Raw genomic sequence first — 26770 nt, forward strand, 5'->3', positions numbered from 1 at the left:
TAAATATTGCCTCAATTTCCTTTGATGCAAAACATAACTTTCTTTATCATTTAATGTCATAAGTAGTTTTTCTGGAGATTTACCTTTTATATTAAATGACTGTTGGTAATCACTTAACCATTCTTTTCTTGGACTTTCTTTATCAGGGGCATAAGGTAGGTCTTTATGTTTGTGATGAAGTTCTTCTGGATATTTTAAATCAACCTCAAAATAATATCCAACTTCAGCTTCATCCAATTCTTTTTAAGAGGAGACAACAATGTCTTGTAAAACTTTTTCATAATGTTTTTCTTTAACCCATATAAGTTTTCCAGAAGGTAAAGATTGAGACATAGCCCACCCATACAATTGTTAGCATCATAATACATCAGGTAAGAGTTGTCCACATTCTTATTATAATCAGGAAGATATTTGTTATTTGCTTTAGCATAACTCTTGGAACATACTTGAGATATTCCTCCTCTTTTAGCCTTCTCTATCATTAAAAGCCTATCTATATCACTGATTAATTCCAAATTTTGTTTTGTCATTTTTAACATAGCACTCCAAGCCAAACCCGGGCTGTGTAATAGTGAACGGGGTCTAATCCATAAGAATTTTTATTATGACAGACTGTTCTAAAAGTTTCAAACACAACAACCAATAACAATATATCAGTTTTAAGATATAAATCATGACATTCTCCCAGATTTTTTGTATTAAACTTCTCCCAAACCTTTTTAGCTTGTGTATAATCTCTATCGGAAATATGAGTTTTATTCAACTTGCCATAGAAACTTTCCCTTGAAGGAAGTTGTGTTTTTTAAACTTCTCAAATGAATCGATATGGTCATACAGATATATTCGCTTTTGTGATAAGAGATCAATCTCTTCTTGATTTGAGAAATGTGATTTAAGATTCGGTAAGTTTTTAATATTTGATGCTAAGTTAGATAATGGACTTGTCATAAACTTGATTGTGTCAAGAAATCTGATATGGGTTATGGGGGATGTATGAATAGTTTTTGTGAATGAGATGTATTTTTGATCTGTGTTAGGAATGGCAGAAATATCTCCAGATGTCTTTGAAAGTTCATTTATAAATAGATGTGTGTCATAGTGAGCGTTGTTGTGAAGAAAGACAGGAATAAAGTTTGGAGGCTTGTAATTAAGATTACAACAGGAATGAGCTGGACCTCTATATTTACCAGTAAGATGACAGTGATCCCTAACCTTGACCTCTCCCTCAATTTTCTCCTCACAAATATGACAGATACTGTTCTTTCTTCTCCTTCTCCTCTTCTTCTCTACTCCTTCTCCATAAAGATATCTCCATAAATACAGATATATTCTCCTCTATAAAGTTCTAACTTGTATTCATCACCAACAGATGATTTGATATAATAACAGAAACCACAAGGAGTACGTTTTTGATATTTATTTGTGTATGATTTATTTGGATTTGGAGAAACAGTACCTATCTTTTCAAGGATACTTTCAAAATCAGCATATATCACAAAGGGATGTTTTAAAGATTTGTTAAAATCTTTGAATGATATGTTTGAACCTGCTTTTGGTAAATTGATTACGGTTGATTTATGATTACTACAATATTTTGAATGTTGATTTAATCCTTTTATGTGAAAGGAGTTGAGACATCTCTTACAAGGATACGTTTTACATTTTCTCTTATATAATTGTGATTTGGTTAGTCTTGATAAATTTGTGATGAAAGCATAATGTGATATTTCCTTTGAAGTAAAGTAGAGAAGGTCAATGTGCGTTTCATCATTTTTATAGTTGTTTGAATTTTTTAATATCTGAACTTTGTTTGTATCCATTAATCCATATACATTTTCAGATAGATTATTCATTTTCTCAAATTTAGGAATATCTCTCAATGACATTTGAAACTTTAAATCTTTAACATTTAACGTATTCTCGTATTTCTTATAATGTTCAACCCTTTCAGGATTCCATTGTGGAGGATGTAGGTGAGCAAGAACAGACCATAGAAAACATTTATTATCTTTGTTTTGAATATTAACAACCGCTTTCTTAAGTTTTATCTCTTTTGGTAAATCAATATAAGAAGAAGCTTGAAGAGGATCTGATTTTAAGATGTGTATATCTAAAAAGATTATTTTTGTAATAGTAAATCCACTACCTACTACAGTGTTATCAACATCTTGTTCTTGTCTCTGGAGTTCATCGTAAACATCACATCTTACAAAATCTTGAAATGATGAGATAAAGTGAGGGTTTGTCCTCATATAGCGAGTGGTTTCATCGCCTCGTCTTACCATATTCAATTTTACTCCCATATAAAACTTAAAAGTTTTCATTTCACTTAACGTGTTTTTAATTATAGTTTCAATTATTTGTTTAACCACATCAACAGCTTCCATGATTGAAGATGGTCCAGGGTCTTGAAAGTGAAACAATCTTATTTGTATATGTCCTTTAAATGCCCCATCAGTGTTTTCAATGGAGAATTTAGTGGCATCTTCCTTTTCTTCATTGTTCTTGTGTTTGCGTGAATGAAGGTGTTTATTATAATTTTTTTTAGAGAATAGCATTACCACATCTATCACAATGTTTTGTTTCTTGGTCAAGTGGAGATATTTGTCTGAAATGATTGAATGTGTGTTTGTTGGTTTGAAGGTGTTTTTATAACATTTATATTCATGATTACAAACATCGCAGTACGTTGTATTCACCATATTTATATGATAAAACTTTGCTGAAAATAAAATTTTCTAATTGAAAATTCTGTTTAATTACTTGGTAAATCTGTGCTTACAACCATTTTATCCTCCAGCTTTTTGCACTTAATAAATACAATGTGTCAAGACACAAAAGACAAGTTTCAATCAATGTCTTCATTTGTAAAAGATACTGAGAAATATGTCAAGGATCTAAAATTGAATAAAGAAAAATATAACAACTATTGGATAAAAACAATTATGGTGAATAATATGAGTTCTTCAATTTCCTTCAGTGGAAGGGCTTTTAGTATATTTGGAAGAACATCAATTAAAGTAGCTCGAACAAAAGTTTCTCCTCTCCTTCTGGCAATATATTCAAAACGAGAAAAAGCAATGAAACAAGAAAAAGTATCAAAAAAGAAAAACCTTATGGATGAAGCTTTGGAAAGGAAAGATAAGACCATCTGTAATATGCAAGGAGAAATTTGTATTTTTTTCAACAACCCAAAATATGTAAATCCTGATGAAATAAAGGATGTTAATATATCAGGTGAAATGACATTTTGTTCAGTAGTAGTTAAGAATCATTTTAAAATGACCTTTAATATAAAAAAATGTAGTTGTTGAATCTGTTAATGAAAAAAAAGTATATAGATATAGATGGTAATCTTTTTTTTCGACTAATTAAATACGAATCATTATTCAACTGAAGATTTTGAAGGTGAGAGTGATGACAGTTATGATACCAAGAGTTTGTGTTGAAACGACAGTTATGATACCGAGAGTTTGTGTTCAAATGATAGTTATGAAAGTAGTTTTACAGATGATTGTGAAAGTACCAAAGATGAAACTGAAGATGAATTATATTTGAAGTAAAGTTTTACTTTATAAATATGAATAGTATACTCGATCTTGAGCCCCTTGAATTCACTGATTCTCCATATGACAAATTTGAGAATTGTCCTGCATGTGATAGAGTGGGATTAAACACAGTCAAAAGCCTAAAAACAATGTATATTCTGTGATTATCTTCTAATTAATGATAATAAAAAAATAAAAAGGAATATAATTATTTTAGATTTACACCAAAAATGAATTACTTTTCAAGATTGATTGGAGAAATGAATGTAAAGTATGAGGGTGATAACACACCTTTCCTGACAATGGAAGAAACTGAACGTATTAGAGAAATGTTCAAAGGATTGTTGTTATATAGTATTCACGGTTGCCATTTTCAGGGAAATATCAACACAAGATATTGTATAAATAAAATAATGAATTATCTTGAAATTAAACCCGAACTTAGGATAAAATATAGAGTTTCTAAAAATGCTAATAATAAAGTAAATAACCTGCTTTCCAAATATATAAATGAATGATTTTTTTTTACAGATTTGGGAAAATAAGATAAAGTTTAACAACCATAAAAAATCTTCCAAATTCATTGAGATGTCTCATAGTTGGTTCAAGTGGATGTGGAAAAACCTGCTTACTTTTAAAGATGCTCCTTACTCCCAACTTTTTAGATTACGATAATTTAATAATTTTCACAAAGTCGAGTTTTCAACTACTCTCACAAAGTTTTAATGCTGGTCTTTAAAAAGAAGATATAATCGGTTTATTTAAACTTCAAAACAAACTAAATGATTACAACATTGAAGATATAATACAAACTATTTTGTGATACACAGTGATATAAAAAGAAATCAAAACCGATAACTTGCATGCTTAGTGATAATACAGATGATATACCTTCTCCCCAAGATTTGGATAAATTAAAAAAGAACCTCGCTATCTTTGATGATTGTGTTAATGAGAGAAACCAAATGTTAATGGATAGCTACTACACAAGAGGGAGACATTCTTCTTGTAATTGTATTTATCTTCGTCAATCATACTTTGAACTCCCTCGTCGCTCCAGAAGAAACAATGCTAATACTTTTATTTTATTCAAGTTAAATTCAATACATATAAACAATTTTTGGAGGGACAATTGTTCTACATTATGTGGTAAAAAGGAATTTAGGGATTATACGAAGCACACGACTGAAAAATATAAATATATTGTTGTGAAACAAGATGAGATATTAAGGGATATATTTTTTATTTTGTAAACAATTACATATATAAATGACAACTATTATTATAAATATTGTGGGTAAATTTGCTTCTGGAAAAAACTCATAAATCAAGGTTCTTGTATAGTACAAATGAGAATATTTTTAATTTGCTTAAAAAGCACCATGTAGTTCGTATTGTATCAATAACAATGAGTGCAGTAAGACCCGGAGAAGTGGAAGGTGAAGATTATTACTATATTTCAGTGGAGGCACATATGCGATTAAAGAATGAAGGTCAAATATTTGAGGAGGTTTCTCTTGGTACAACAAAATATTCACATTGTAAGAGTGAGTAAAAGAAACTAAAATCTGGTGGTCTTGGGATATTGGAAACTAATCCAGAAAGAATGAGACAAATTATTCAACATCTGAGTGGTAATGGGGTTAAGATTTTATCATTCGGTTTTGATGTTGATGAAGAAACTCAATGCAAACGTATGAAAAGCAGAGATACAAGTATGAGCGAAGAAGAAATTACAACTCGTATTAATGTTAATAAAGAATTTCATAAAATATTTAAAGAAAATGATTTATTTGAACACATCTACTTTAATGATGAAGAAACGGAAAATTTCCCTTTTGATCTTTACAATTCATTAAATTATATTTTCCAATAAATAAGTGGATGCGAAAGAAAGAGCAAGAAGATTTAAGGAACATGAAGACTTGGTTTCAAAAGTTGTAAAACAACAGGAATACATAAAGAAGAAATGCATGCAGAAACTAACGGGTGAAGAAGCATTTGAAAGAAAACAAGATAAATTTTTTTAACCACTTTTAAAAACTTCCCAAGAAAAAAATTATAGATGCTTCCACAGTTCCCACAATAGAATACACTCCGAAAAAACTTCAGACATTAAAAGATTTCAGTCAAATGACGGAGGAAGAATTAGAGCATATAGGAGAATTATAATATGATGATGAAGGATTATTTCAACAACTGGAAGAGATTAATCAACCCCCTGATTATATTGTGAATGCTCTTCAAAACAATGAATATTCAGTGGATTCAAAAACCATTGCAGGACTCATTTCAACAGAACAACCAGCAATATTTCATCTTGTTCAAAAAAGGTATTGATATTTCATGATGAATTAAAGTTCTTGAGTTCTGCTCAACCCCCTGTTAAATTAACCCCCAAATTAGTGTTTCTTCTCAGAAAAGATGGAAGACAAGGTTCAACTGTGAGGGATGAATCAAAGTATTTTGATAAACCATTGGATATGAAAAATAATGATGATTAGAGTATATATTGATCTGTTGGACTCTTAATTATGGGGTTAGTCCATCTTGTAAAAGTAGGAAGAATCAGAAGGAGAAACACATTATTCAGGCTTTAAGTAGCCTTGGTTCAGGTGTTAGTTTTCTTCCAAATGACCCATCACAAGTAGTTAATAGACTGTTATTGTTGTTATGTATTAAGAAGGCTGGAAATAACGATTGTTTTAATGAAGCATCAGCCATTTTAGACCAGTTGATGAACATGAAAATAATTAATAAAGATCAATACAAAGACATTTTATCTCATATTAAATAAGATGAGAAGCACAATCCTCAGTTTTAATTTCATAACAAGCAACCACACATCTTCATTCCCATACCCACTACAACTTGACGCAACAAAAGATTATGAGGCGTCTTTATTGTCCATGGAAACTTATAATACCTTATTTAATATCACCGAGAAAAATGACAAGTTTAGTTATAATCCGGGAAGTGGATACAAAACGATAACAGTTTCACCTGGAGCATATGAGATTGTTCAAATATCTTGCGAAATTGCTCGTCTAATGAAAGAACAGGGTGATGAACCAAAAAAATATTGTTTTAGATATTCAAAAACATCCTTCAAAATCATCGATTAAACTTAAAAATAACTACACAGTTGATTTCACAATTGATAAATAATTTGGAGAGTTATTGGGTTTATCCTCAAAAAAGATTGAAACTAATGGGACATTTCACAGTGATAATGTTATTCAAATATCCTCAGGCATAAATTCAGTATTAATTCACTGTGATTTGATTGATGGCGCTTATAATTATGGAATAAGAACAAATACAATATTTTCATTCAGTGCATACTCAACCCCATTTGGTTATAAATTCAATATGGAACCCAAAAATTTGGTTTATCTACCTGTGTCAGAAAAACCATATACAGAGTAAATTTTAGGATAACCGACCAAGATAAGCGCATGATTTCTTTTATGGAGAAATTATATCGATCAGAATTCACCTACGTGAAGTTTTCCAATAAATAAATACGATGGTTATTGTGAGGAAACACGAGTTGAGAAAATATAAAATAATGACAGGGGATAGGATGTTCCTTTCCCCATACTACAAGGGTGAAGGTATGTATCTTGGTAGCGGATACTATAAACCTAAGAGACAAAGGGGTGTCAGACATCAATTTAGAAAAAAAAGGATATTGGATGATTGATACTCTAATGGGTATAGGTTCAACTATTCTTCAACATAAAGACCTCATTGGTTCAACTGCTTCTGCTGTGGGAAATGTAGCGGGTGCTTTAAAGAGTATCAATGATGCCCAAAATAAATCTCATAAATTAGAAGCAATAAAAGAAATTAAGAAAGGCAAAACTCAGTTGTCTCCCCAAGAATGACAGAAAAAACTCAAATACTTGGGTCAGGGTTTCAAAAGTTTTAACATCTTTTTTCCCAAATAAATACAATTATGGAAGCAATTGATAGTATCCATGATTTGGATGATACCATTGTCATCTCAAATTCTAATAAAAAAAAATAAGACTACTTCAAGGTAAATGCAATAACTGGAACAGACTGGAATGCAAATGGAACAAAAAGTTTTGAAATAAATAATCAACAAACTTATTTGAATCAAGCCGAAAGTTTCTTGTTGTGTAAATTTACATTCACTAAGGCTGCGACGAACACAAACGCTACACTTGTAAATGATTTCTTCTGGAAAATGTTTGATAGTGTTCGTTTGTGCATTGGAACACAAGAAGTTGAAGCGGTTGATTATGTCTCTGCCACATCTGAAATGATGAAATTTACACTATTTTCATTTCGTGATAGAATGGGAAAGGGAGCTGTCGAAGGTTTTATTCCTGATATAGCAACGGGAAAAACACAGACACTGGATATAATCAAAGGAAAGGAATGTATAATGTTGATGCAAAAGCAGATAATAGTTTTACTGTGGCAGTTCCTCTTAAAGGTATATTTGGATTTTGTGATCATGATAAAGTTCTGTATGGTCTTAAAATTAGATTTTAACTGCAAAGGAATGATAATGAAAATAGATTGCTTTTTGATGTGGCGACTGCTTTTGGTGATCAGAGTAAATTTCTAATTGATGAAATTAGTTGGTATATTAGTGAATATACTCCTAATCTTAAAACAGAAGAGATGTTGAATGGAAGACTTAACTCAAAGAAACCACTCAATGTATCATACTTCAAAAGAAGATGCCAACACGTTAAATTGAACCAAACCACTTACATGTGGAATTTGGGTGTTCTGGAAGGAAAGCCACGATATCTGTAGCTCATTTTTTTTAAAACCAGATGGTGATACTGCTACTGATAAGAATAATGCATTGAGTGGTAATGCTAAGGTGAAACAACTTCGCATTTCTCGAGATGGAACATTTTATCCACGAGATAGATTGGAAATTAATTGGGAACAAAATGATTATGCTGAAGCATACAAGTCTTACCAAAAGGTGTGTGAAAGCAACGGAAATCAAGAACCTATTTTGGATATGACAGCATTTAAAAGTCTGTATACAATCTATGTGATTGACCTGAGTGCTCAAAAGAAAACTATAAAGTCTAATCGAGTGGATACTTCCCGATACATTGAAAGAGGAGAGAGTGAAGAAGTTGATACATATTGTTTGCTTTTGGAAGAAACAGCATTACAGATTAATACAGATAATGGTGTTATGATTAGTCTCACATAATAATTTTGATAAATAAATGAGTAGTAAAGTGCCAACTAGGGTAAATGTTAATCAAATTAATCGTCATAAACTATCATCTTGTATTCAAAATCAAAAGCCTTGTATGATTAACGTTAATACAATTTAGAGAAAAGGAGCAGAAGGAATTGATGTTTGGCTCACAAGAGAACAGGTGAAAATCTTGAATGATACTGGCTCACTTAAAATTAAAATGTCAAAACCAATGTTGAAGAAATATTCAATAAGAGAGACGAGTGGAGGATTTCTCTCATTTCTAATTCCTTTATTTGCTGGTTTAAGTGTGGCTGGAGCATTGATGGGTGGTATTTCAACAGCGGTGAAAATTGCCAACGAAAGGAAGGCTCAACTCTGGGCTCAAAAAAGAATTGGAAAGACATAACAAAGAGTTGAAGAAACAAATTAGTGGTAGTGGTGTAATTGTAGATTTTGCTGAAAAACTTGAAAGTCTGCCTGATAAAGCAAAATTATTAGTTGGAGATATGCTTTCTTCTATCGCACAAGCAGTTGTAAAATTAACGAAAAGAGGTAATGGATTATATCTTTCTAATAAATAAATGAGCATTGATGAGTGGTTTAAAGAATTTGGAAAGAATACAACATCAAATTTAGCACTTGTCAAATATTGTAAGAAATTAAAAATTCATAATGTGGTTATTTGTATGAGAGATGAATTAACAAACGTGTCTAAACATACAAAGAATATTATTATGAACTTAGAAGATAATAACGAAAACGGTTCTCATTGGGTTTGTATTTTTAATAGTCAAGACAAATATTATTTTGATAGTTTTGGTCTTCCACCACCTGTTGAAGTAATAGAATTCTTACAGAATGGTGTTCATCAAACATTTCAAGTCCAAGAATTAAATTCCAAGTGTTGTGATCAATTATGTCTATATGTGTTATTTCAACTCAACAAAAATAAATTTTTTAATGACATTATTTTTAATCTAATATAAATGACTTATGTTGGTAAAGATAGTTCGATCTTTGGTGCATCCCAAGAACTGGATATTGATTTATCAAATTATTACACAAAGACACAAGCTGAACGACAGAAATATTGTGTTGCAAAAAATATTAATATGAAAAATGCTTATAAATTAATAAATTATCCACGCCCGACTGACATGAATGACTTGGTGAGATTAAGTGATTTATCACAATATATACTGAAACGCAAAAGAAACTTTCCACCTTTTAAACCTTCAAATATCAACAATAATACTGCGTGTAGTAAATGTGTGAACTTATTTGTGGACAATAGTGTCCTCACCGTCAGACAAAACGGTCACAGATGGTCACTTGAACCTTCAATGGTCACTTCATAGCACAGCTGTTGAACAGCCGTTTTGACTGTCAGTGATTAGCCAAGGGGTACGGGATGATTTTAATGAGCTGCACGTGATGTCTTGATATTGGCTTTAAAAAGGCCAGTGCAAAATTGGCATTTCAATCAACATGCCACGATTGTCAAGGGATCAACGGCAGTGTGCCTTGGGCATACTGTAAGTCGGATTGAGCTACCGTGAGGTGGCACGTCGCCTTGGCTGTTCACACCAGACGATATCGGCCCTGGTGGACAGAGACACCCTCCACAACTCTGCAGATGACAGACCTCGATCAGGGAGGCCAAGAGTCACCACTGCAAGGCAGGACAGGCAGATGGTCCGAAGTCAGATGGCTTCAGACATTGAGGACTGAGTGGGACAGAATCCAGCAGCAATCCATCCAAAGACTGGTAGGCAGTATGCGCCGACGATGCACCAAATCCATCCAAAGACTGGTAGGCAGTATGCGCCAAAACAATGGTGGCCACACACGCTATTGAAAGGGGACTGACATTGCACCCTGTACTGTTCTGTACTGGAGAACAAACTTATGAGATGGTGTATCTTGGTCAAAAACTTGACATGTCATCAATAAAATGCCAATGTTTCAATTCGCAATTGTTGGTTTGTTTTATTTTGAACTGTTACAATTTTATTACATTTCAAACAAGTGGTAAGTTTCTTTTGCGTTTCAGTATATATCCTTAAATAAAACGGCTGAGTATTCCAAAGATACAGAAGTGTTGATTTTATCTCCAGGTCATACAGAATTCACAGTTGAAATTAAAATAAAATTTTATGAACAAGGGCGCATCGTTTGTTTGAGAATAGAACAATGGTGTATGATATGAATGATTTAGGGTATAATTGGTCATTTAAAATTGACCTAGAAGACCTGGAACAATTAAATCAATCTCGTAAGGAAGAATATTATCCACTTGGTGCCGAGAATGAGTTTTGTGGAAGCACGATTAGCAAACAACAAATAAAAGAATTTATTAAGGGTAAGTTTATCTCATGAAAACACAAAGAACAGGACTATATATAATAAGTAAGGAAATACAAAATGATTTAACTATGGGAAAAATCGGGAGGTATTTCCTGTCATTATATTAATCTGTCATATATTTCTAATACATAAATGACAGCAAGAAGGCTTCAAGAAAATTATCATTTCTGTGTCCAAGCATACCTTCAAGAAAAGGGTATTTGGTATTTTAATAAATATGTTCAACATAAGAATGAGGTATTTTCAATAAAATATTGGCTTTATACTGATGTCAATAAACCAACAACTTTGGATTTAATTAAAATGTTGAATAAAGAAAAAAAATTTAAAGTTAAGAAAACGCAAGGCTCTCTTAGAAATTCAGAAGAAATTTTATTGGTTTCCTGTTGTAAAAAAAAATATTTTGGATACAGGAATAACAAGAAATCCTGATGAATATATGTATGATATTCTATGGGGTGAAAGTGATTCAAAGATAGTAAGGGATGAGGAAGGAGTTGAAGAAACTAAGACAAAGGAGGAGAAGGAGAAGAGAGAGAAGAAGGAGAGGGAGAAGAGAGAGAAGGAGGAGGAGAAGAGAGAAATAGAAGGAGAAGAGAGAAGGAGGCAAGGGAGAAGAGAGAGAAGGAGGAAAGGGAGAGGGAGGAAAGGGAGAGGGAGGAAAGAGAGAGAATGAATAAATATAAAAACATGGAAACCAGTGAGATTAGAAAAAGATTGGGGGTATTACAGAAAATAAATAAATCTCAATGCACCGAGGAGGAAAACAAAGAATTGACAAGTCTCTTAGAAATAATTGCGTCAAGACTATTAACATCGTTTTCCTTGGTGTGACTGACTTTAAAGTTTTACATTTTTTTCTTAAATAAATGGAGGAGAGAGTGAAGACATTTCTGAGGATTCTTTATGTTTTTAAAATTGAGATTCAAATGTGCATGTTGGAAACTAAAAAGGTTTTCGCACTCTGTAGGAATTTTTCACATAAATAAATGAGTTATTGTCTAAAATGTAAAAAGAAAACCAAGAGTAAAAATATCTCGTATGTTAAAAGTAAAAATAACAGGGTTATACAAAAAGGTACATGTTTGGTGTGTGGCTCAAAAAAAGAGTGAATTCCCAAAACACAAACGTGGGGGAGATATACAAAAGTTTTTATCTGGAAGTAAATTTACAACTACTGGAATACCAGGGGAATTACATTAACCAGGGTATTCTTTCTGTGGTCCAGGAACAAACTTGAATAAAAGATTAGATGAGGCTGATAATCCTAAACTGTGGAGCAAACCTATCAATAGGGTTGATGAAGTGTGCATGAGGCATGATATTGATTATGGAAACACAAAACGTTGGAAGAAAAACATGAAGCCGATAGAGAAATGTTGTACAATTTGTCTCTGATACAAAATCCAACCTTGAGAGAAAAAGTTCATAGGTTCATCGTGAAGAAGATGATCAGTGCTAAAATGAAACTTGGAAATTCAAAAAACCTATAGGCTCTAATGATATCATTAAGATCGAAGAGCAATTAGCTGATGAATTACATAAACCAATAATCACAAAGTTTCATTGAAGGAAGGTTTTTTTTTCCAAGGAAGTTGATTATATCTGGTCCGCTGATTTAATTGAACTCAATAATAATAATAAGGGGTACAAGTATGCTTTAACCATTATTGATTTGAGGAGTAGATATGCATGGGACGTCCCTTTGAAAAACAAAACCGGGAATACACTCATGTTAGCCTTCCAAAAGTTATTTAATAAAAGTAAGCGAAAACCTAAAAAACAAGAGGCGAATACTTCAATATCGCGCGGCTGGGGGCAGTAAAAGTCTCGGTTAAGAATGATGAAACAATTTTGCAGTTATAAAATGTAAATGTAGACACGGTGAATTAGCATGCATGATGGGAAGAGTTGTGACGTTGGACAAATTTCTACTTATAGCCCTCAGATCAAAGGGACGTACGCGGCCATAAGTGTGACAGAAGACGTGACAGAAGATACAGGACAGAATAGCCAATGATATAACAGCGTGATGTCACCGCGCTGTAATTATGGACTGATGAGGGTACAGAGTTCTGCAACAAAACATTTATGAATTTTCTGAAAAATATCAACATTATATTATACAGCACCTTTGATGAAGGAAAAGCGGTTGTTATTGAGCGATTCAATCGCACTTTAAAAGAGAGACTGTATAAAAAATTCACTCAACTCGGTTCTCAACAATGGTAATCTTTAATTCAGGATATTGTAGATAAGTATAATGATATGATTCACACCTCAACCAATACCAAACCATCAGAAACATTTACAAAATCAGAATATAAAAAAGAGATTAATGTCAGAAAGCCTAAGTTCAAAGTTGGTGATGTAGTAAGAATATATAGGTGGAAATCTCATTTTAAAAAAGGTTATACAAAGCGATGGACAAATGAACTTTTTAAAATCGTTGATGTAATAGGTACAGTTCCTTGGACTTATAAGGTATATGATTTAAAGGGGGAAGAGATTTTAGGTTCATTTTATTCACAGAAATTGCAAAAGACAAAGAGAAATTGAATTTTTTTTTTGAAATCCCCCCTTGAAGACTCCGCCCACACAAGCCCCACCCACACAAGCCACACCCACGCAAACCACACCCACATAAGCCCCACTCACAAAATCCACATCCACACAAGCCCCACCCACACAATCCCCATACACACAAGCTCCACCCACAAAAATCACATCCACACAAACCACACCCACAGAAACACCATCCACATCCATCATATTCACATAATTAGTGATTCGTTAATTAGTTAATTAGTTCCCCACACACATGTTTATTTAATTTTAAAAAATTTGCTCCACCCACACAAACCACATCCACACAAACCCCATACACCCACCCACACAAGCCCCACCCACCCACACAAGCCCCCCCCATGTGCCCCCACCTTTGACCCACCACCCCCCTCATCCCACCCCCATCCTTCCCCACACACACACGGGGAGGGGAGGGGTGGGATGAGGGGAGTGGTGGGTCATTGGGGGAGCGCACCTACCCCCCTCCCTCCCCTTTACATCTCCTATATTCTTTTCTTGTAATTCAAAATCAGATAATTATAAGGAAAGCAAATATAATTAATCAAGATTGAAAATATTTAACATTTTTCTTTGGGTAAATATTTAGTTGTGAGAATGAACGATCTTTCCTAGCAGTCTGCTTCAAATGTCTTGCGATTTTGACACTCGATCAACATATTCTGTTTAAAACAAAGAGTGAAGAACCATTAGGGTATATAAAGATGATTATATTATGATGTTAATAAAAATAATAAATATAACATTTACCTCCAGAAGATAGTGTCATGTCAGATTCCTCCAGAAGATCAAGTTGTGTGTTTGGTTCATCCAGACAGGTGTTTAAACTGAAAAATAATAATAATAATAATAATAATAATAATAATAATAATGAGTCAAAGACAGACGCACGCACGTACGACACACACACACACACACACACACACACACACACACACACACACACACACACACACACACACACACACACACACACACACACTCGAGCAGGGCCTGCCCAGGACGTCCCAGCTATGATAGACCGATTAGCGGGGATGAAACCCGGCTTGTACTCAGACCTGGACCATGCTGGACCAATGTAAGAAGGGACAGAAACGGACTGGGAACATTTCTAATAAAGGTTTATTAACAGTAAAAAGACATAGGCAAGACTTAACGAGAATATGCAAGGAATATTTACAAGGATTCAAGCACTTACACAGTTTTACTTAAAGATGGGCCCACATGCAGACACACACAAAAAGAAAAGAAACCCAGCTTTCTATATTGGACCCCCCAGTCGATGAGAGAGAGACGAGCTGGGGGTCAGAGTCTGGATGGGTACCTGGCCGTCGAAGGAAGTGAGTCTCTGTAATGTGGCACCTGCTAAAGGTCAGCGGGGCACGGTCCCGGAGTTCGTGCAAGACTCGTGGCTCATGGCGGGACTCGTGTGGCGAATAGTCGAGATCAACAGAACTCCTCTCAACAGCCACCGTGAAACAACTCGGCCACTCCTCTCAGCCACCATGAACCAACTCGGCCGCTCCTCTCAGCCACCGTGAAAACTCTCCTGCTCACTCCGAGAGTCTCGGAGATACATCTCCTCCCCCCACGGGGAGGGCTCTTGGCGAAAAACACCTCGCTGTCCGCCTCTAATTGGCCAGGATCCTTCCTGGGTGGGTTTCGGTCATGCCCAGAGAAAGCCGCCCTCCCCTCCAAGCATGTTTGAGGAAGGTGGATGGTGGTGAAGCCACAATTGCGTGTGGAACGTTTGTGAAAGGTGGATGATGGTAAAGCTGCCTCGAACATCCTCGGCAATCCGTCTCAGGCAAAGGTGCGCTGTGGCCCGCGAACCGAGGGTGCAAGCGCGATGGTACCGTGGATCGCAATGGGGGATGTAAAAATAAAAGAAAGCGATTTATTAACCTAACTAAGTCATCGCAGCGCTCACATTTAATTCTCCCACTAAACAAAAAGGAAAGGGACCTGACTACACATGTACTTAACGGGATAACTGACTTTTGGGACCTGTGTGTTGAATGCAAATGGTTTCCAGATCCATAACAATATCATTCACTTATCTTCTGAACATTTGAATGTCTTTAAGAAAGACTTTCATTTTTTGCCATTCCTCGTGATATTCAAATAACTCATTTTCAACATCAGTAATCAACGATGTTCTTATTGGGGACAACCTGTGCGAAAAAAACATACAATACTTATTGGGTGTATAGTGATTTAATTCTGTTTTAAACAACAAATAATAAATTGGGTTGAGAATCTCACCTCTCATCTTCTGAAAACGATTGATTCGTAAGGTCGGAGTACTCGTCTACACAATCCATTCTCTGAAAGAAAAACGCTCGGCACACAAGTTGGTTTAAATAAGGAACTTGATGACGTAATGGGACATTACATTACAATGGTTTTTCCAGTGTATTTCCACAAAGGAAATGACTTGGTTTGGGTGAGGCAGCCGTTCTCAAGCAGTCTGACTCATTTTTACAGAACCGAATGAGGGATTTACATTTTACAAAACTAACCCTAACAGCCCTTTCTTTTGTGCTTGAAGAGATAAAGTGAATATTATAGGAAAATGAAGTTATTCCCAAAAGTAGAACATGGACAAATATTCATTGGTTCACTCTTTAAGTGGAATGAAAATATGAAGGGAAAGAAATGCTTTAATCAGTAAGTGTCAATTTTACATTTGCTCAATGGGGCAGAGATCAGTCTCCTATTTTGGGCTTTTGGGGATTGAGTTAGTCTCAATTTTACATTTGCTTGTATGGGGGGAGGGAAGGGGATAAATGAGTCTCCTATTTTGAGCTTTTGCTTGTATGGGAGGGGGAGGAATCAGTCTCCTATTTTGGACTTTTGGGCCTTGAGTCAGAGAGTTTTTCCCTTTTTCCCTATTCATTTGAATGGCTACCTCAGAAGCCCCATTAATCCTCTACTCTTATCATACTAAAATAAGGCAATTGTATGTATGTATGTATGTATGTTTGTATGTATGTATGTATGTGCAAGCAATGAACAAAAAAATTTGAAACACCAATGTAAAGTCATTTTATAGACCGTTGGGCCACAGTACAGCCTGTATGCACCATGGCAGAGAGTCTTCCAGCGTCAAATTCTGCAGGAAGGATGCAGCACAATTCTTCCATGAGAAAGTCAATCAACTCACACCTGTTTAATGGAGGTGGAAAATGCTGTCTCAGGAGTCATTCCAGAATATCCCATAAATGCTGCATTGGGTTCAGATCTGGTGACAAAGAAGGCCATGACATGTGGATAACACCAGTGTCATGCTTAAACCATTGGATGACCGCACATGCTCTGTGGATGAGAACACTATGGGCGGGAATGGCGGGGGGGGGGGAAATCTCCCCTTGCAGCCATGCTAGTCATAATATTGTAGGAAACCAGGCGTGTGCAACATTTTTATACATGCGACGAAGTATGCTGGGATGTTATTTCCTTAATTAGAACATGGGCCACAACTCAACTGTGTGGAAGCTGTTGTTTGGTGTCCCTCATTTACCTTAGCATCCACAACTGTGGATACACTGTGGATCCACAACTGTGAAGCACAACTGTGCTTCCATTTATTTTTCTTTGACCTCTACATGTATGTATGTATGTATGTATGATTATTATAGAATCAAAAACGGCTGTGCCAAAGTCAGCTAAATTTTGCCTCCGTGTTCAGAGTACCCATTCAGGTCATGGACATTTCATAATTACCCGCTCCCCGGTGAGTGTGGGGAGACGACTTTGATTTTTGTCTGTACACGTGGAATAGTGCAAGTGCTTTAACCATTGACCCCTGCTGGAGGAAGGGGGTATTGAGGCTGTGGAAACGACCAAGTCTGAAAACAAATCCTCTGGTCATACTAGGTAAGAGTGGGAATTACAAGTTAATTATAATTTGTGGAAAAATATCAGTGATCGCCCAATATTGCCTAGTTAAGAGTTATTACTCGTTAAGACTGGGTTATCGAGTTCCGTCAAGTCGTAACCGACTTTTTTTTTGTATACTTGACCGAGGCTCTTGGAAGAGCAAGAGCAGAATGGAAGGAAACAAAATGAAGAAAATGTGAGCGTAAGATCAAGTGGAGTAGGAGAAGGACATGTGTGGGAGAAGAGGCTGCACACAAGCTGAATGAAACAGTGGGGACAAGGATGACTGGAAACATGTCATGGGCATGGGAAACAATTGGGGGGGAGGGGGGGAAGAAGAAAGATGGGTAGGCCCAAAACTATGAACCTGAGACGGAGTATTGAAAAAAAAGTAGAATGAACATGAAAAAAAAAAACAAAGAAGTGAGAACTCAATACGAAGAACAATTGGCGAAAACAGAACATAAAATCTATGGCAACATAGATTAGTCTGGAATGATTACTTCGCTTTGTGAAAGCAGATCTCTCAGAGGACCATGAGAAGCAACCAGGATCAGGTAACTGGAAATAGAAGTTTATTCATTAGACATTCATGATCAGATTTCTCCAAACATCCCTATCCTGCACTGCTTCCCAAAGCTCTAGCAGAGACAGCTTGGTTGCAGTCTTTACTCCATCCATCTAGCACATCCAAGGTCTCCTTCTTCCTCTCATCTCTCAACCACACCCAGCTTGGTTGACTTCTCCAGACTCATTTTCTGCATGCATGATGTGTCCAAAGCATGATTATTTCTGTTTTAGCATAAGTGCTTCGAATGTACATGGTGGTCTAATTTTTTTCAAGCACTCATTTGTGGTTTCTTTTTTTCTTGCAGTCCATGGAATTTTAAACATTCATCTCCAATACTACATTTCAAAACTGTCAATCTTCCTTTCTTTTTAAATTGTCCACGACTCACATCCATACAATGCAATTAGAAATACCAGAACATTCACCAGCCTGCACTTGATTTGTATCGTCACATCTTTAACTTTCCAGATCTTTGTCAATCCTGACATTGCTCGTCTTCCCAATGCTAACTATCCAACAATTTCTCCTCCACAATTTTCCCAGGCTTGAATCTTGGAACCCCAAAAAGATGAAACTCCACTACGTCTCCTAATCTGAGCATGTCGATCTTCTTTGTTGACAAGATTTGTTTTTTTAGATTTAAACAAAGACCAGCTTTTTCACTTTCCTTCTTCACTGTCTGCAGCAGTTTCATCAAGGCCTATTTATTTTCTGCTCACAGGGTGGTATTGTCAGCATACCTTGGAGGCTGGCAGGATGCCCTACAAGTATACACACTTGCCTCTAAGCTGTCCAGCCTGGGTTTGAATCTCCGCCTAGCTATAAACTGTCATCCCAGTGTTTCACAGGCAGTGTGACTCATCAATGCGTGTACTGTCCCTCAGGTGGACATTAAACTGGAGTCCCGTCTGCTAGCATTAGTTATTGCATCTTAAAAATCCCAGTGTCCTTTGCGAAAAGTAGGTGAGCTATCACCGGCATCTTAGCCAAATTCAAAATTCCTGTCCTTACTGACAAAGGGAATTGCATCAGTGGCACAACCACACCCTCAACCAATTATGCTAACCTGCAGCCTTGTGCGGGGAAGAAGTAGAAGTAGAAGTAGAAGTTTTTGATAAATCTTCCTTCAATTCTGACTCCAGCCTCTGTATAATCGAGGTTTGATTTCCAAATAGTACAGATTAAACAAGTAAGGGAAGACAATGCAGCCCAATCGGACGCCTTTTCCAATCCAAAACCATCCTGCCTTTCCATACTCTGTTCTTACAATCACTTCCAGACATAATAGGCGCTTCAACATCCCCATTTCTCTCAGCATAATCCACATCAATTCATAATTATCAACACAATCAAAAGCTTTGCTATCTATACCTTAAGAGAGATGTTTGCGTATGTGTATGTATATGTGCGTGTGTTGCCATCTTCCTCGGATGGCCAAAAGGAAACTTGTCAGACGTTCATCAATGAGTGCCGAGGAACGTTTTGGGCACATTATTTTTTGAAAACTAAAGAAAAAAAAGAAAAAAAGATCATGACCTCCTACACTCTATAGTGCCTAAGCTTTTGCAGCTATGTGAAAGATAATATTGTCGCATGTATGGCCAGTTAAAACCAACTGTGCACGGATGACCAAATGGTTACAGCCGAGGCGTTCGAGTTTTTGGCAGGAATCTTTCGCGCACGCAATCAATACAAAGTAATGGGAGACTTGACTGGGTATTTTGAGGGTTTAATTTTAATTACTGTGACCTTCTCGAACAAGAAAATTTACTGTTGCAGACCCGGGGAAGAAGACCGTGAGGGGTGAGCTGCCACAGGTTCCCACCAAACTCTCAGGAATCGCAGGCCATCGCACAGTGGGTCGCTGACACACAGTGACGCAGCGGGTCGTTAATTGACCGAAAATGCTAATAACTCGACCAAGTGACTTTGGGTCCTCCGTCTGATACCGTTCACCAAAAGGTCATGTGATATAATTACCGGGGGACACACCATCGGTACGCATTTGCTCAAAACGAATCACCTTACCAGATCAGATGCAGCCGAGCACAACTGCCAAGAACGTAGCGGCTCGGAAACAGATCGTTAGGGGATAACGTCCCGGCTAAACTAGAGTGCGAACCATGCTGGACCAATGGAGGAAAAGACAAAAACGAGCTGGGAACATTTCTAGACAAAGCATTTATTTACCACCAAGCGAGGAAACATATGTGGCACATTGAATTGGGTTTATTTGTATGTACAGCAGAGAAAGCAAGGAATTTGTTGGGTGCAGCAAAAGGCAAGCAATCTTACAAAAGCAGACGCAGAGCAAACCTATCCCGTTATAACTTCTACAATCTTAATTGAAATTAGGACAGTCGCATCACACACACACACACACACACACACACACACACACACACACACACACACACACACACACACACACACACACACACACACACGATTGCATATAGCCCAGAGAGAAATAGAGCAGATGAGGATAAACGGCTTCCAAATACCTGGCGTGGTCGACAGACCAACGCAACCTAGTGTGCTTAAGAAGAGGTAGGAGGGAGGAATACTGGTGGTGTCTAAGGTGTGGGAGTGGGAGGTGTGGTGTAGCGCAATGTGGGGGGGTGTGCGGTGTCGTGCCAGAGGAAAAATGGGATTGCGAGTCAATAACGATTCTCGTTTTCCGTCCAAAGAAGATGGGATAGAGAGAAAGAGAAAGAGAGCGAAAGAGAGAGTGAGAGAGAAAGAAAAAGCAAGAGAGAAAGAGGGAGTGAGAAAGAAAAAGAGAGACTTTTATATACTTTTATTATAAAAGTATCAAAACACACCAGAAAAGCACACTCCATAAAGACAAATGCAGAAGTTTTTACAGCAAAAATAAATTCAACAAAAGCAATACAAACAAAGGTATCTGTTCATGTCAAACACACCACAGAATAATACACATATGCAAAAAGTAAGTGCAAGTACTTTACACTTTTACAAACCGGATTCAATCACAAAAAGAAGCTCAAAACCTCATCAGTGTACCACAGATTACCCACAATGTCCAAGCTAAAAAGATAAGCATGCTCCATTTTTACCCATGCCGAAACCATACCTTTTAATCAGAAAAGCACATTTACATTTTTCCCCTTCAATTTTGCTTTCCTGGTTTTATAAATTGCCAGTTTAGCAATGCCCAACAGAAAAGACAAAAATGAGAGGACTGGTTTACTCTTATAATTCCCCTCGATTCCATAAATAAAGACTGGAAAGGAAAAACAAAATTAAATTTATAGAAAAGCTGTTGAAGGAAGTGAAAGAGGGGTACCAATCTCTTACATTCAATAAAAGCGTGGGCCATATTTTCAATTAAATCACAAAAAGGACAGAAAATCAGAACAGAAGAGTTAAACTTATGGAACAAGCCGGAAGGCAACTAGGGATTCGCTAGGATCGAAACGCTGGATACGATGCTTTTCATTCTGACCGATCCACCGACGAAGATTCATTGCCAAGACGTATTGGTTCACATACAATTGTTCCTCTGCCTGGCAAGATTTTTCCTATTGCGTATTTTGCCAACTGGCACTCATAAAAAATGACAGCAAATAGACACCCTATTTTTGAAGGACTACCATTTGAAATATAATCGGTCTGCCGGTTTGTGCTGTGGAGCCTCATGTTGCAGACACACACACACACACACACACACACACACACACACACACACACACACACACACACACACACACACACACACACACACACACACACGGAAAACCCGATAAACTTCTCTCAATGCTCTTGTTTAACCACACCTCCTGAGCCACTCAATATTTTTCATAAGCCACGCCCACTTCCCTACGCCCCTCCCACTTTAAATAATAAATAATTGGAGGTGGTGTGTGGGTCGTGGAATCGTTTTCGGTAAATAAATAAATAATTGACGGTGGTGTGTGGATCGTGGAATCGTTTACGGAAAATAAATAAATAATTGGAGGCAGAGTGTGGGTTGTGGAATCATTTTCGGTAAATAAATAAATAATTGAAGGTGGTGTGTGGGTCGTGGAATCGTTTTCGGTAAATAAATAAACATATTATTAGAAATCCACAAAGACAGAAATGCCGGTGATTCCATTTATTTTGGATCCTTTTCACTTTGGTCAATAACGTTTGGATCGAGGAGAGATCGAAGGTGGAACGACGGTGTAGTTCCTTACAAACATTGTATACACACCTTAAATGACGGTAAATAGACACCCGATTTTTGAAGGACTACGATTTGAAAAATTAAACCTCAATCAAAAATCGGCTTAAGTAAAATTTTCTAAATATCTCGAAGTGTTTAATTCCGAAGTCTCGTTTCTCTACATTCAAAACTGAAGGACAAGTATTGAAAATACTGCACGCGGTTTTTCGGCCGCTCCACAGCAACGGATGGTTGCCAGGCAACGAAATTCAAACGCGCACATTCCCAGTATATATTCCACCTGTTGGCAAAGTTTCATCGAAATCGGTTCGCTGGTTCGTGCTGTGGAGCCTTGCGTTGCAGACACACACACACACACACACACACACACACACACACACACACACACACACACACACACACACACACACACACACACACACACACACACACACACACACAACCTGACAATAAGGGATATCTAGCATATATAGCGAATCCAATAATGTCTGTGTGACCAGGGCATGATGTGCGAATCTCCAATTCAGGTCTCCAGTTCCCCCAAGAGTTGGAGAACTATACATTTTGTTCCAAACTGGAGTTTAAAAAGTTCCAGCAGGTAAGGTCTCATTGCACCGATTTTTTAACAGTTTTGTAAAACCAGGTATACATGCTTCCAGACATATCTTGTAAATAGCCCTTTTCCCCATGACGTGAAACACACCAAATTCCTCTAACTTTGAGGAGAACACACCCTCCTGTTTTTTTGAGGCAATTTGAAGTACAGGGAAATAGAGACGCGAGTCGATCACTTCATACACCCCAGTTCACCCGACGTTTAGTCTGTGAAAGGTTTGATTTACTGCTTTCAATAAATTTTCCACAATATGAGCAGAACGAACAGCAATTTTTAAGGAAAATGAGCTTAGTAGGTAGCCAGGCCTTCAAGGATGGCTCCAACAGGTCTCACACTCTGTTTATTCCAACACTGGTGAAAGTGCAGAAATGACCTGGAAGTTGAAATTCCAGAGAATAATAGGCCATGGGCCAAATATGGCCACCGTGCACTCTGCCCCCCTGCCCCCACCTCCCAAACCTATGTTTTTCTGAATCCACTGGATATACTGAACACGAATATGAATGTTCACATTGAAAATTTTGGGATGCACTACCTGTTTTGACCTTTTGAATAGGGGTACCCTAAATTTATACTTTTATCGATTTGCGTCAAATTCAATTTACGGATCGAATCAAAATGGCATGCAGAAGGCCCAAATCATATCCAATATACATGTGTGATGAATCAAATTGAAGATAATTGCATTCTGATCATCTGTATATGTCTAACAGTGTTGTACATTAAATCTAAATGAAATTTATACATTTGAATATATATTCCCTATCTTTCGAATAAACACAAAATCAACACTCTGTATTTCTCAATGAATATATTTGACATTACAGTATATGAATTTTATTGCAGGTACAGACTATTTAATGATAGTGAGAAACGGTTTTAATTACCTTATATTTCTTGAAATTTGAGACATACAGGAATGGTGTCGGTGTTGGAATGGGCCGTATCCTGAATGGAAAGCGAGTCGTCACAGTCGATATTTGTTTACATATTATTTAAGATTTATTTCCAAAACATTCATGTTGAATGTTAAACTGAAGATAACAGGTTAGTTAAGATGTATTATCTTTCTCATAGTATGACTACTGATAAGTTTCAATTAATGGTAATTAAGTTAATGAAGTAAGGTAATAAAATTATATATTCAAGTCCAAATCAGAAATATTTAACAATGTGAAACAACATTGCAATAATTAACACTGAATGAAAATATGAAGTTTCAAGTGCTGTTTCCTTCTATTTTCAGGTTCGTACTAACTGTGCACAACATAGTCAACTGATGTCTGACCAGCAAGCAGCAGAAGGGGACCAGGAGCGAGAAGTCCCACCTCCCAATCATCAGAAAGATGATAATCATGGAGGCTCGAAGTCCCGATTGCAGCCTGAATGCATTGTGCACATCCCTGGGTTACAATATGGCCCTATGGTGCTATTATCCACAGCCCGACTAGCAAGGTTGAAGGAGATCCGAGACAAGGGACTGGTGCAACCACATGGATCAGTCCAACGCATGACGAGTACCTGTGACCTAATACCAGATTCCCTGACTGAGTGTCAACGATTTACCATGAACCTCAGTCACCTCTCCACTCCTTCAGATCCATCTACTCCATTATGCTCCAAGTTAAGTCAGAGGGATTCATCAGGGGACAAGGTACTGTTTTCATCTGATTGCATCTTCTGTAACTCAAAGGGGAGACAAAAGGTCAAGATCAAAGGGACACACACCACTGAAGGCTTAAGCCAGTTTGAGTGTGACGGATGGCGAACAGTTCTCGAAGTAGCTGAAAACAAATGTGACCAGAAATTACTCACATGGATTAGAGGTCATGATTTGTTTGCTACAGAAGCGAAGTATCACAAATCCTGCCGGGTTATCTACACACAGAATCCAGAGAAATGGAGGAGTACAAGCACAGAGGACAAGGAGAGACAAACAAACCTGGGACAAGCACACAGTCAGGCCTTTGCAGAAGTTCAGAAAGTCATAGAAAGAGATATCATTAGAGGCAAACACGTGATTAAACTATCAGAGCTTTCCAGCATTTATATCGGCAGCCTACAGCATACGGATTTCGCCAATCCCAACTTCCGTGGGGAAAACCTTAAAGCTAAGTTAGAGAAACAGGAGAAGTACAAGGGCTCATTGGCGTTCTGTAGATTACACTGGACAGGAAACTTCCAAACTTACATAGTCTACAATGCAGACAGTAACACAAGCGACACGGTAAGATGTGCAGATGAACTTGGTTCTCTTGATATGGTCCAAGAATCTGGTAGATATCTGCATTGAATGATCCTTGACAGCTTCACGAAAGCAGAGGCCTTGAAATGGCCTCCATCAGCCCAGGATCGAGGAAACATGACAGACATCATCCCATCACAACTGGAGAAATTTCTGAGTTACGTCATAAAAGGAAGACCAACTCCTCACACAGCCAAAGAAAATCGACTTTTGAATTCGATAGGACAAGATATATGCCCGAGCAGGAACCAAAAGACAATGGAAACTTCCTAAGCACATGTTGATATGCATGACACTGCGCCACTTGTTCAGGAGCGAGAAATTGATCACCCTCCTTAATCGAATGGGACACTCGGAAAGGTTGGAACTGGAAACTGCCCTTGCTGAGGCTGTAGCAGAAACATCCAGTTTGTTAACACCACAAATCATTCAGTCTCCAAATGCGCCCTCCGTGTTACATTCTGAATTCGACAACTTTGACCAGTTATTTAACAACCTCCCAGTAATGGGCTCCATCCACACTGCACATAGCATTATGTTACAGGACACAGAAGGGAAAGCAGAGGATCATGGAGTACGCGTGGAAATTCCATCCAGTTCAAGGAAGGACGAGGGAGGGGTCCTACCACAGCAGTTGGCAGACATCGCTGAAAATTCAGCGAGCATCAATAACTCGAACTCGGACATTCCAGACGAATCGGACTATCTTAATGGAGACAGCTCAGAGTCTGACAATGAGTAGGATTAGTTGCAATTCACGTTAACGACAGGAACATTCATTTCTATTAGAGTATACTTCTGTCTTGAATTGTTTAGAATATATGTTGTATTTAAATACTTACCATGTTTGAGATTTGGTTATGTTATTTAGTTCCATGAATATTGTATTCAATATGATGTGGATATAATGCAAATATTAACACTATTTTATTCACTCTGAAACGTCTGCTTTCTGCAGATGGAGTTTCTACAGCCTTGTTTCTGCAGTTTCTGCAGCCATGCAGCAGAGCCTCGATCTGAGGAGATGGAGGCTCCACCCACGCCTTCAGCCAAAAACACGTGGGCAATGGCGACCCGGTTGAGTGAGTGACGGTGCCATTGTTGTTTTTGTAGATGTAATAAACCTGACTATAAAATAACTCACAGCGCACACACAAAATTCCCATTAGACAGAAGAATGGGACCCTGACTATAAACACATACTTATCGAAATAACTGAACTGCGGGGGCTGCTGTCTGTCTGTGTGCAAATGGCTTCCAGATTCGTAACAGTATTTCAGACCTTCCACTTTCTGCAAACAGGCGTTTGTGAGAGGTTGCCAAGGAACACACTCACTGCACAGTTAGTGCTTAATCGTGGAAATTCGGAATGCCATTATCCGACTTGGGATATGCATCAGATTTTGGCCATCCGCATTTCGGGGTCTGCAGACCATGTCTGGGCCCACCCAGCCAATGGTGGCCACCCCAGAAAAAAAATCAGTCAGAACCCTCTGAATGCCCGTGACCAAGTATCTAGGAGGTTTGAGTGGGATAACTTCATGCCAAATAAAT

General features: G+C 37.1%; 1 protein-coding gene across 2 annotated transcripts in view; it reads left to right on the forward strand.

Annotated features, from left to right (window-relative positions):
• Positions 1-26535, forward strand: part of LOC147020014 (uncharacterized) — a 37177-nt gene extending 10642 nt beyond the window's left edge. The window contains exons 2-3 of one of the 2 annotated variants that reach the window (XM_085896708.1): positions 24218-24625; positions 26175-26535. In XM_085896708.1, the coding sequence (XP_085752834.1) occupies positions 24251-24625; positions 26175-26306 (507 nt within the window). In that variant the 5' untranslated portion in view covers positions 24218-24250 and the 3' untranslated portion in view covers positions 26307-26535. Of the gene's footprint in view, positions 1-24217; positions 25942-26174 lie in introns of those variants that run through there. The other variant, XM_085896707.1, reaches the window with a different exon arrangement.
• The last annotated feature ends 235 nt before the right edge of the window (positions 26536-26770 follow it).

This window comes from Eptatretus burgeri, chromosome 9 (genome assembly GCF_056783735.1).
Source record: "Eptatretus burgeri isolate ZD-2024b chromosome 9, Ebu_testis_v1, whole genome shotgun sequence".
NCBI lineage: Eukaryota > Metazoa > Chordata > Myxini > Myxiniformes > Myxinidae > Eptatretus > Eptatretus burgeri.